Here is a 12,590-nt window from a genome sequence, read left to right as displayed (position 1 = left end):
TTTACCAGTGTTGTCATCAAGAACGTGTGCAGAGCCGGCCGGCCGGGGTAGGAGGATAAAGTTCCGCACTTTGACGGACTGAAATGTAGAAGCACCGGAGATCAGCTCCTCAGCTCTCCCCGGGCAGGGCAGACCTGGTTCAGAGGCACAGCCTGACACTGAGCTGTGCTTCACCTCTCAGTACTCAGTACTCTCCGCTGTGCATCAGCAGGCCTGCTCACAGTGGTCATCAGGGTGACTACAGAGAACTTGAATACTATTCCCTCACTTACTTGGCCGGAGTTTCACTAACTTAAAAGAATCGTTGTACTTTTTAAGTTGAAAGGCGATTTATTTCACTTCTGTGCTTCTTCACATGAGACTGAAGTCCAAAAACAGCAACAACAACAACAAAACCCACAAAACTAGGTCTCCAAGATGGCACTGGAGAGTTCTTGGCACCAGTACCACGCCATCAAACTACTTGGTTACGAACTTTGTACTGCTAATCCATAGTCTTAGAGGCTTCATCTCTGTACGGCTTCACACGCAGTCACTGCACACAAATACAGGATGACCCACGTTTACCACCCACTGGGAGATGTCAAGATTCAAGACCATCTGGAAAATTTAATTCTAACATTATGTTAATTTATTATATACACAATGTTTTGCCTGCATGTATGCCTGCACAGAAAAGGGCACAAGGTTCCATTACAGATGGTTGTGAGCCACCACATGGTTGCTGGGAATTGAACTCAGGACCTCTAGAAGAGCAGCCAGTGCTCTTAACCTCTAAGCCATATTGTAACCTCCAGTATATATTCTTCATATTTTTAATGAAGTAGATTTACCTTTAACTGACTTAATTATGGAGGAAAAAACCCACAAATTTTGGCAAAAAAATAAAAACCTTAAATCAGATTATCAAATATTTCCTTTGAAATGTGAATAGCTGATGAAGTGGTGCCACCCAGCACTCCACCATCACGTACTACTACACAAAAGTGCAATTCTAAGGGAGAACTTAAATGTGCTATGCAGAATTTTTCTAAACCAGATGGTAAAGGACATACAAAAAACTGTTCTGTGACTCGGCCTAGGCCAATCTGTATTCCCAGGACTAACATTTGAATCTGACAGTGTGACATCAGATGGAAGAGATGCCTTCAGAGGCTCACGTAAGGCCACAAGCATTTGGTGGCCCCAGGATTATCAGGGTCAGACATCAATGGCAGACTGTAGTTCAGATTACAACATGGATCACATGTTCTCACAACTAAGAATCTGCAAAGTTTGTATCATAAAAAAACACTTAGCTTATTTAAAAGTGGACCATGAGCTTTGGGGGGACTCATAAAGGAGGGTGGGGGAGAGGTGGAGAAGAGCCAAGTTTTACTGGCTGGTGAGCAGGCATATAGCTACAGGAGCTTCTACTTCAGCAGTTCTCACTCAACCTGTGGGTTGCAACCCCTTTTGAGGTTGAAAAACCCTTTCACAGAACCTAAGACAATTGGAAAACACAAATATTTACACTACAATTCACAATAGTATCAAAAATAATTTCATGGTTGGAGGGCCCCACAACATGAGGAACTGTGTTAAAAAGAGTCTCAGCAACAGGAAGGCTGGGAACCAGTGCTCTACTTTATGTCAAACATTGCAAGAGAAACTACTGTTAATTGTGTTCTGTGCTCTTATGACTCTGTATCTTAATTACACTAATTTATAACTTAATTACATGTCTTCTACCCCTATACCAAACAAACTAAATATAAGTAACAAACACTGCTTAGGAAAACGACAATGGAAGCAGCAGCAGTTAGGGTAAATTTTGCTGTCCTGTCACACTGTGACCTTAGAGAAGTCTGACACAGAGGACAGCACAGAGCATCAAGGTGCACTGCCATGAAGGCCGTTGCCCTTAGGCAAGGCCAGGGACAGCCCTGCATACGGAGAGCTGTACACACTGCGACTAAGGACTCAGGCCTTGCTCAGCTCCTCAGCTGGACAAATGAGAGCAGTGCTTCTTCTCATTGACCTGGCTACAGAGACTGATGGGAGAATCAAATCGGCCACGTGCTTCTAAGAGGAGACAAGGCTGGCCTCAGAGGAGGAAAGAAGCCACCAGCTCCAAGAGCTGTTTAACCAAGGCAGATGGTTGGAGGAGGCCTGCCTGTGTGCTTATTTTCTAACTACAGCAGTTTGTTCTCTAAGGACTGTCTGAGACAGGGGGAAGGTGTTCCCTTTTATGTACTTTTAGAATGTTTTGACATTCGGAACTACAGATATACACACATACTGATACAGAAAACAGTAATATAGCTGCCTACAGCAATTTCAAAACTATACTGAACTGTGACTTATCATAGATATAACATACCAATTTTTACTCTTCCTCGCTCAGGACCTTCACCCATAACTAAAATATTAGCAGGTTTCTGTGGAAACAAAAAAAATTTTTTTCAATAGACAGTAGTAGTTTTCCTTTAAATAGACAAATATGTTAATATAACATATATCTACTTAAAAAATACTTTTCCTCAAAAATTAAACACAGGAAGCCACAGAAGAAACTGCATGTATATACAAGCAAAGCCACACACAGGCCTCATCACAGATAGCTGAGGCCCTTAATCGATAGGTCTTTATTGTGGAGCATTAGAAACTTACAGTGCCAATGTCCCCCCTTTTCTCTCTCTTGAGACAGGGTCTCATGATACAGCCTGATTGTCCTGGAACTCACTACGTAGACCGCAGCAGCCTTGAATTCCCAGATCTGCTGCTGGTCTCCGTCTTCTACTACTCATTCTGTAGTTCTGGTTGGCCTAGAACTTGACAGGTACACAGGCTGGATTTGCACTTGTGGTGACTCTTGCCATGTCCTCCTGAGTGCTGGGATTCTGGCAAGAGCCACCAGGTCTGACATGTTTTCAATTATATAAAACAGTCTCAGAGTTTAAGAAAAAATTAATCTCCACAGCTCATTTAATATAAAGTAGCAAATTAATTACAGGCAAATATTCACCTGGTACTCTTTTTTTGGAAGCCATAAGATACACACCTATTTTTAACATAAAGAAATCCAGTATGGTCTTTTTAACAAGTTAGCACAGTGATGGTAATTTTATACTAACAATAATTCAGAGGTTTCTTTATTTTTAAATAAAAGGGAAGATAACATTTAAGAGAGTTTTGTCAAAGTGGAATTTTAGTTTTAAGCTCTACAACCCCGACCAGATTGCTACCTACGACTGGACCTGTTAAAAGCAGCACTTAATCCTCCAGCACCTGAGGGCTGTCCTCTGGGAAGAGGGAAGAAGTCCACATCTGCTTCTCCCTCCAACCTCGCCCCCTACCCTTCAACTGACACAGCTTCAGTGGTACCAATCTGGATGCTAAAGAGAAAGTGAGGCTGGATCAGGGTGCATCGCAAACATGAAACAACTTTAAAAATCAAAGTAGAGGTTTTTATGAAAGCTGTTTAAGGTGGCAACCAGTTCACGAGCTTCTACAGCCATGGCCTAGAATGGCTCCAAGGCAGTTCCTACAGCAGTTAGCTCCCAAAGGTTGAAATTAATTAAGAAGCTCCCCTCCCCCCTAAAAGCCCACAAAGCAGATGCTACTGCTGAAACGGCAGGCCACGACACCAGAGACTACAGATCCTCAGTTTCTAAGAACTGGGAGGCAGGTGCAGGGCCGAGTCTACTGCCTACACGGGCCCTCCTGACCTCTCCTAAACCACAGCTAGGCAGAGCTCTTGAGTCAGGGCTTCCTATCGTCGAGGTCGTCATCACCATATTTTGTTCAACAAAATTCTGCGATCTTTATCAGGATCACATTCTTGACCAGGGGCAGCTGGTGATGTGCCACAAGTGAGAGTAACCCGACAATGGACCCATGAGTGTGGTGCTCTGATGCTGCCCAGAGGGGTAGAACTGTTGTTCTCCTGCACTGCAGTGATCAATCAACATTAGATTGGTCTCTGTGGAGTCGGGCAGTGAGTGCAGACTGTGAGGGAAATGGTGCTAAGCCTCGGGATGCATGTCTTTTCCTTAACCCCATTTTGCATCTCTTCCCATCAAAACCATCTTCTGTACCACTGCTAGGGTTGTCTTTCTAAAAGACAAATGTGATTATGTTACCTCTGTTCCTGGGATCTGCTATGGTAGCACAGATACTACGTGAAAATTAGGAGAAACGGAACACAAAATGATGCAAACTGTGATTAGAACCAGGTGGTAGCTACTGGTTTTAAATAGAATCTCAGGTGTCCTGGACTGTCCTCAGATTCCTTATATAGCATGGATTATTTTCTCAAAAACTCTTAGAATTCCTGCAATGGCTGGAGAGATAGCTCTGCAGTTAAGAGAACTGGCCTGTGAGCAGGAAGGCTGGGGCTTAGCAACTGGCCTGGCAACCACAAAGCAAGCTTCGTGTCTCACATACCTTAACTCTACTCAAGAGGGCAGAGACAGGAGGGTGGCTAGGGTTGGCTGGCTTCTATCCTAACTATCCAAGAACAAGCCTCAGGTGCAGTGAGACCCTGCCCCAAAGGACAGATGGAGAATGACAGGTGAGGACACCTGCCATTGGCCTCCCTTGAGAGCTTGTGCACTCGATCTCCCTATCCACACTTGCACACGCACACACACATATGCACACACACACTGGTACAGCTGACACCTGTGAGACAGTTTCTACCACACACATGCCCACTCCTCAGTGCCTCCCCTGTTCTTTCAGTAGACCACGAGCTCTCTAACTCTAACTGCTGTGTCATGCCCCAAGGGACTATTCCTGGGTGCTATCTGATAAAATTAAATTTTCCTTCTTTTTCCCACTGACAGAAATAACAAAAACATTCTGAATGCAAACAATTCAAGCTATAACTTTTACTACCACAACTATTCTCTACCCACAACAAATCCTACTAGTTTTTCTAAAGATACAAGCAGATTAACTTCTTTGGTTTGATGAAGTAGAGCATGCTCCTGGCCAACTCTAAACAATTATGTCCCTATTGTGCAAAAGCACAATCTCCACTACAGTTCCTGAACAACCCTAAACACGCACGCCTCTATCTGAACAACCCTAAACACGCACGCCTCTATCTGAACAACTCTAACACGCACGCCTCTATCTGAACAACCCTAAACACGCACGCCTCCATCTGAACAACCCTAAACACGCACGCCTCTATCTGAACAACCCTAAACACGCACGCCTCTATCTGAACAACCCTAAACACGCACGCCTCTATCTGGCACAAGCACAAGCACAACTAGTCTCCTGTGATTTTAAATGAAATGGGAAGACTTCTCTCCTTAAAAATATTTTCCTACCCACACAGCAGACCCTCAAAGCCACCAGATGGGAGCACTGGCCTAGCCTGGCACCAAGCAAAGGGAAAAACCAATCTGGCTTCACCTTAAGCTTCTTTTCATTCTTCAAAACAAAACAAAACAAACACACACACACACACAAAGAAAAACAAGGTCTCACTCACTATGTAGCCCCAGCTGTCATGGAACTCACTGTGTAGACCAAGTTAGCCTTGAACTCAAGAGATCCACCTGCCTTTACTCTCAAGTGCCTGGCTAGTTTGCTAGTTTCTTTTTATTCTAAACTTATTGGACTGATCAAATTTTGAGCCTGAGTTTGAGGACAGCTAGGAATTAAATAGTTGACAAAGATATCAAGGTCTGGCCTGGTATGTGTTCATAGTCAAATTTCTAGAATTGACTTTTAAAATTAAGATTTAGTTTATATATATACATATGAATGAGTATTTTACCCACAGAAGTCAGAAGAGGATCTTGGACCTCCTGGAATTGGAGTTATAGATGGTTGAGTCACTATGTGGGTGTTAAGAATCAAACCCTAGCTATCTCCAAGAGCAGTTAGTGCTCTAAACCACTGAGCCACACCTCTTCAGTCCCTATCAGTACAAGTTTCTTTGCTAGTTTACTCTCTACCTGGTGTAAAATCTGAAACTAGTCTTAGGGCTAAAAACCCACTTAACCATTGTTTTGGTTTTTCTCACAATACTTTCTTTTAAAAGACAAGGGGCCTCACTCTGCTGCCAGGCTGTCCTTGAACTCCTGGGCTCAGGGGAGTCCTCAGGCTAATGGGACTATTGGTGTGCATCTGCAGAGTCATTTAAAGGGTTTCAGATTCGATTCGGACGTGCGTGATGTATCTGCTGTGCATGTATATATAGAGAGAGGGAACAGTTATGTTTTTGACTAGTCTTGTCAAATCTTTGATGTTATTGCTTAGTCAGTACTAAGAAAGCTTCCAAAAGATTTGATAGGTAATTTTACTTCATTACTCATAGCATCTTAAGATGATAACCTAGTCTCCACTAAAACTAGTTTCTTCCTTTCTTGTGTGTCAGTAGTAGAATCTATGAATTTAGTTCTAAAGCTAAGACCTCCCTCCAAGCAGTACTAGATGGAACCATATCTGTGATAAATATTTTTTCAAAGAGTCCTATGGTCACCTTGAAAGACACAGAACTTTGTGGTGACATTCTGAGGGGCATACTCTTCATGGAAACCAGATGTCCAATCTGCCTTAAGACACTCTCACACCATGGCAGCATCTTCCAGTACAACTATGTTATGAACAGATATGGAGACAGAGCAAGCGTCACTGTGCAGTGGGCAATGACGAGAACTGACAATGCACAACTGCCTGAAGCTACAGTACCTTTCTCTTGAAAACATTAACAACTCATTTTAATAAAAAGAACATGACCTCAGTTTAAGTCTGGAATGCTTTCCGTTGCTGTTTGCTTGCTTGTTTTGCTGTGTGCCTCACCTCCTAAGCCAGTACATCCAACAGGAGATGCCTCGCTGTGAACACTGCCTCTCGTTACTGCACATACAGCACATCTCCAGGTCCTCGTGCTCCCTGTGAACCTTCACCATCATGTCTGAGTGTCTGTGTGTGCGTGTGTGTGTGTGTGTGTGTGTGCGTGCGTGTGTGTGTGTGTGTGTGTGTGTGTGTGTGTGTGGGTGTGTGTGCGCACTCCAGCATGCCTGACTCATTTTACAGATAAAAAAAAAAATACAGCTGGCTGGAGAGATGGCTCAGTGGTTAAGAGCACTGACTGTTCTTCCAGAGGTCCTGAGTTCAATTCCTAGCAACCACATGGTGGCTCACAACCATCCATAGCGAAATCTGATGCCCTCTTCAGAGGTGTGTGTCTAAGGACAGCTACAGTGTACTCATACATTAAGTGACTAAATAACTCTTTAATAAAGAGAGAGAGAGAGAGAACACAGCTTGTTGGGTGGGGAATAAAGCTCGATGGTAGGACTTGTGTCTACCAAGTGCAAGCCCTTAGCACCACAGCAAATAAAATGAACACAAACTCCGAGAGTGGCTAGTGCTTCCCAAGGCTACAAGGTTAAGAGGTGAACCAAGATCCAAACAAACCTCAAGCTTCAATCAACTGGGGCTTGATTTTTTTCCTATGGGGACAGAAAAGCCATCCTAATTATCCTTCTCCTGTTTTCCTTAACTCCCCTTTAACATCCTGGCTCTCTCCCCGGCTTGTACCCATCTCTTCAGTCTTGTGTTTCTCTTCTTTTTGGCATTCAATTTATAAAGGTCAAAGGCAAGTCTTAAGTGCTGTAAACTGTATTTTATAATTAAAAGATGACTGTCGGGGCTGGTGAGATGGCTCAGTGGGTAAGAGCACCCGACTGCTCTTCCAAAGGTCCAGAGTTCAAATCCCAGCAACCACATGGTGGCTCACAACCATCCGTAACAAGATCTGACTCCCTCTTCTGGTGTGTCTGAAGACAGCTACAGTGTACTTACATATAATAATAAATAAATCTTTAAAAAAAAAAAAAGATGACTGTCATCTAACAGTGTCTATCTTAGGAGAAAACACCAGCCAAGCAGGGATGTGTAAGCAGATAGTAGAGCAATCCCTCAAAAGGCCTCACCAAGAGTTAACAAGCAGGCCAGAGACCAAGATACCTTTCAACCTGAAGGTGTGCACATCTGTGAAGCTGGAGGAAAAAATAAAGGGCTTTATTTTAAATTATGTTTCTATGAAGAGATATTTAGGCAGAATCAAGACAAATTAATCTTCCACATCCCCCTATACCTTTGTTAAATTTTATGCATGCTAACTAAATGGTATTACCTTAAATTATAAGCTTATCTATAATTTAGAAAGAATGAAAATTCAAAACTGTGAGCTTAGAACTTAAAATACCAATTACTTTAGGACAAGGTTAGAAATCCTCAGAGTACACACACACTGACAGCATAAAAACCCACTGGCCAGTTACACATGAGTTCACCCAGGGCAAAGGGACGCCGCAATAACTGTGCCCAGCGTACACACTGGGCCACAGAGCAGTCCCATCCCTTTGGCAGTCCACTCTGAGACACTGATTCTGCAGCTAATTGTACTTGAGGTCATTTTAGTTTATTAAATTTAAAAAACAATTAAATATTGTTTGTTGATTCAAACAACATTTACATTACAAAAAGTTACAAAAGTAAATTAAGTAAACGACAGGAGGAGATTAAAGGGATGGTGTGATATGGCCTGCTTCCTGAGTTTGCTTCTGTGGGAACACTCACCTTTGCCCTCTATTTCTCACAGACAAACTGAAAAAGACCTAATCAAAGATTTCTGTGGCACTGAGATCTAAAACAGACTCAGAACAGTAATGATGTTAGGTCAGGTGTGAGAAAACTCAATTTATCATTGCTTTTGGTTGCTCCTTTGTGTGCACATGCCCATGTCGGTGTAGGTGCACACTGTGTGGGGTGCATGTGCAGGCCAGAGGACAACCTCAGCTGTCCTTTCTTGAGTGCTATCCTCCTTAATTTTTAAGACAGGATCTCTCATTGACCCAGAACTCACTAAACAGGCTAGAGACCTACTGACCCATGGCCTCCACTACCTTAGGGCTGAGATTACAGGTATGCACCACACTCCTGGCTTTCTTATTTGGGTGCTAGGGGAAGGAGCTCAGCCCCTCGTACCTTAAGACAGGCACTTTACCCTAGCCTGAGAAGACTTTAAAAATTACAGTGAATCTTTCAAGATTAGGGTTCCTTTCCTTTTGGAAATCTGGACCATAATAACAATCTAATGTCTGACAATTGCTAAAGTTAGACTGGGTGGTTTATTTTTTATCCTTTTTGTTTGTTTGTTTGTTTTGCTATTATTCTAGACAGAGTTTCTCTGTATAATAGCCTGGGCTATCCTGGACTCCCTTTGTAGACCAGGCTCACCTCAAACTCACCACTTGTCTCTACCTCCTGAGTGCTGGGATTAAAGGCATACTCCACCATGCCTGGGGTGGTTTTTGTTGTTTGAAATCCTTTTTAATAGCACAACTGAGAATATTTTTATAGGCTTTCCAACAGAGTAATTCAGAAAAATTTTAAATCGTCTTCAGAAAAAAACTATTTTATGGTGTTTTGCCTATAAATACTATATTTCTCTTTTGTAGTAAGAAAGGCCTAAAACTCAGAAGAAAAAAGTCTGGGCGCTCATTGCTACATCATAGTAGGTAAGACATTTTACACTGGAGGGAATCTGAGTCCCAGCAAATTCTTGTGTCTAATAGCAAGAAGAAGCATCATGAAACCCACACTCACGGGTCTTGTTTTCAGAAACATCGATGATAATCTACTTTGTTACAAAAATGGGAGCACTCATCTAAATTACTTAATGTACTTCCACAGGTCATATGGAAAAAATTCCAAGTAAAGACTATACCTAACAATTACAAAGCTTCTTTCTTCCAAAGAGCTGTTTAAAGAAAACGTTTGCTATACGCCTGTTAATCCCATCTGTCAAAGGTCCTCAAGGCTCACCAGTATTACACACACATCAGAATTCTCGTCCACTTTAAGGCTGAGGAATAGTCACTGTATGTACTGGTACACTGTTCTTATGTGCACATTCATCGATGCACATTCATATTGCTGCTACCTTTTTGCTACTGTGGATAATGGTTCTAAAGATAAGAATTTTCAGTGTTGAGGAAACAGCTTAGTCCTAAGGACATGAGTTCAAATCCAGAAGCCACATGAAAAGTTAAGTATGGTGGTGGTATGTACTAGTATAGTAATTCCAGCTCCGAGGTAGACGCAGACAGATCCCTGGGCTAGTCCACAAAGTGGAGGCTGGCCTGACGAAGAGCTGAGGCTGAGCTTTGGCCTCTGTGAGCAGCTGCAAACTCAGAACACACAGACGCTGAGCTCTAGCCTTTATGAGTACCTTCACAGAGAGACAAAAGAGAGACAGAGACCACACACACACACACACACACACACACAACGATACAGACAGACACACATGTACACAGACATACTCATACACACACACAGAGTCACACACACATATACACAGACTCACACAGAGATACAGACATACATACATATATACACAGACACACACACAGTTTTTAAGGCGTTCAGACCCTCCTGACCTCTCCTTGAGCTCCTCTGGGCACATATGCAGAAGTGGAATCGCTGCATCGTGGTAACTCCATATTTAACTGTGTGAGTAGCTGCCTCTCGTTCCCACAACAGTTAGTTACATCACTTGACATTCCCACCAGAAATACCAAAGGGTTAAACATCCTTGCTGATATCTGCAAGAGAAGTCCCCACGAGCTCCTCTTCACAGTCGGTGATATGGAAAATCTCGACCCCACACTCCTGATTATAGATTACCAGGTAACAAGACAGAAACATGGAAGGAACTTATGTCTCTGGGAATTCGTTTATCTAGGAAGATTAACAGTTCAGCTTGGCTGGGCCACAGTGCCCAGGTGTGTGAGTCAAGCATTATTCTAATTGTTTCTATGAATATACTTTTAGATGAGATTAAAATTTAAATCAGCAAACATGAGGAAAACAGACTCCTCTCCTGCTACCGTTGTGAAATTAAAGGTCTATGTACTAAAGACTCGGGACCACTTCTGGGAGGTGGTAGAACCTTCAGCGGGTGAAACCTTTGTCATGGCACACTAGAAGCTCACTCTTCAAGGGTTAGGGAGCACGGCCTCAGCTCATCCCCTTCTGCTTCCTTTCCTCTCTCTCTCATTCCCCATCACTTCTACCTAACACCCAATCAGGGGCCCAAAGCAGGAAGGCCCGTCTGTCATGAACTGGAGTTCCAAAACTATAAGCCAACACACATCTCTCTGTGTCAGTTAATCATGCAAGCTACTGCACCACAGTGCTGCAAAGCCAATCCCTCCTTGCTGTGAGAATTCATTTAATCAAATGAAGCTCTACTAGGAAAGAGACTGACTGTGAGCAAGAATGGATGGACTAGCAGATGGGCTTCCAGGTCCAATTTGTATTCTAAATCTTCCTGGCTTGTAGCATAGCCTGCAGATTTGGAACAACGAGGCTTCTAAAATGCATCAACCAAGTCCTTAAAATAAACTGCTTTCTCCATATCCCTATATCGACACCCCATGTGTTCTGCTGCTCTGAAAAAGCCTAACAAAGACAGAAGCAGCAGAGCCAGGATTGTAATTACTACAAACATTCTCACTGCCAAGAACTGGGGTGCAGAAGAGAGGGGAGACCAGCATAGGAAAAGGCAGGGCACAAGCTCAGGCACCTTTGTTTGAATTTCTCTCTACTTCATTGTGACTGGGGACTTTACTGTTCTAATATGAAAAGGTTGGTTTAGATTCATTAATTACTTCACAAAATAAATCCTAGCCATGCTTCCTTCCTTCCGACCATTTCCTGGGAACACTCACACAGAGTGGACATGTAGCTTAGTATTAGAGCACTCTGCCATGTACAAGGTCCTGGCTTCAACTCCCAACACTACGACAAGAAACTAACAAAAACACACCCTTGCAAATGCCCAAACACTGCCCACACGGGCTCCACAAGAATGACTCTGTAATTCCTACCAAAACCAAGTCTGAGCTACCATCCTTGGCTGTGTGATGATTAATGCTGACAATATAAATCTTCACTTACCAAACAGGAGTATTAGCTCAGTATTTACATCTATCATCCCAGCAAAAGAGTTTCTACTCTTGTTTTTGGGAGCAAATATGGCCAGGATAGCTTCAAAATTATGATCCTCCTGCCTCTGCCTTTTGGGTGCTGGGATCACAGACATGTTCAAACCAGTAATTCTAGTATTAATAATCCTGCTTTAATTCACAGAAAGTTCAGTAAGTCCTTGGCTATTATTTAAAGGGTGTTTTCAGGGTGTGTGTATCAGTTATCCACCTTACCATGTGGTTTGCTGTGGCAAGGCAGACATCCCACCAATTGGTCAAAATCCTGGCATTCGGAATCTACACAGTGTTTTGGGCATCACAGCACCATTTATCAGCCTCTCTCCAAAGCCTCAGAGACTGTAAGTGCTTCATCTGCATGTAAGGCTTGAGAATGTGAAGTGAAAAGCTGGGTGGCTTCTCAACAGTCTGAGAGTACGTAAATATCTTAAATATCTTATTACCACACAAATCAGCATCATATGCAGGTACTTTGAAAAATTATAGAACTCAAATTAAATCCAAAATGTAACTTTCAGCTGACAACAAGGGCTTACACTTTAAAATGGAGTCTTTCATCAGACA

At 42.8% G+C, this 12,590-nt stretch overlaps 1 protein-coding gene across 8 annotated transcripts in view; it reads right to left on the bottom strand.

Annotated features, from left to right (window-relative positions):
• Positions 1-12,590, bottom strand: part of Cdk8 (cyclin-dependent kinase 8) — a 72,080-nt gene that overhangs the window by 16,826 nt on the left and 42,664 nt on the right. For all 8 annotated transcript variants that reach the window (XM_006504836.4, XM_006504840.4, XM_030254515.1 and 5 more), the window contains one exon: positions 2,363-2,420. In XM_006504836.4, coding sequence (XP_006504899.1) covers positions 2,363-2,420 — 58 coding nt within the window. The remainder of the gene's footprint in view (positions 1-2,362; positions 2,421-12,590) is intronic.

This window comes from Mus musculus, chromosome 5 (genome assembly GCF_000001635.26).
Source record: "Mus musculus strain C57BL/6J chromosome 5, GRCm38.p6 C57BL/6J".
NCBI lineage: Eukaryota > Metazoa > Chordata > Mammalia > Rodentia > Muridae > Mus > Mus musculus.
This window is presented reverse-complemented; position numbering and strand designations above follow the sequence as displayed.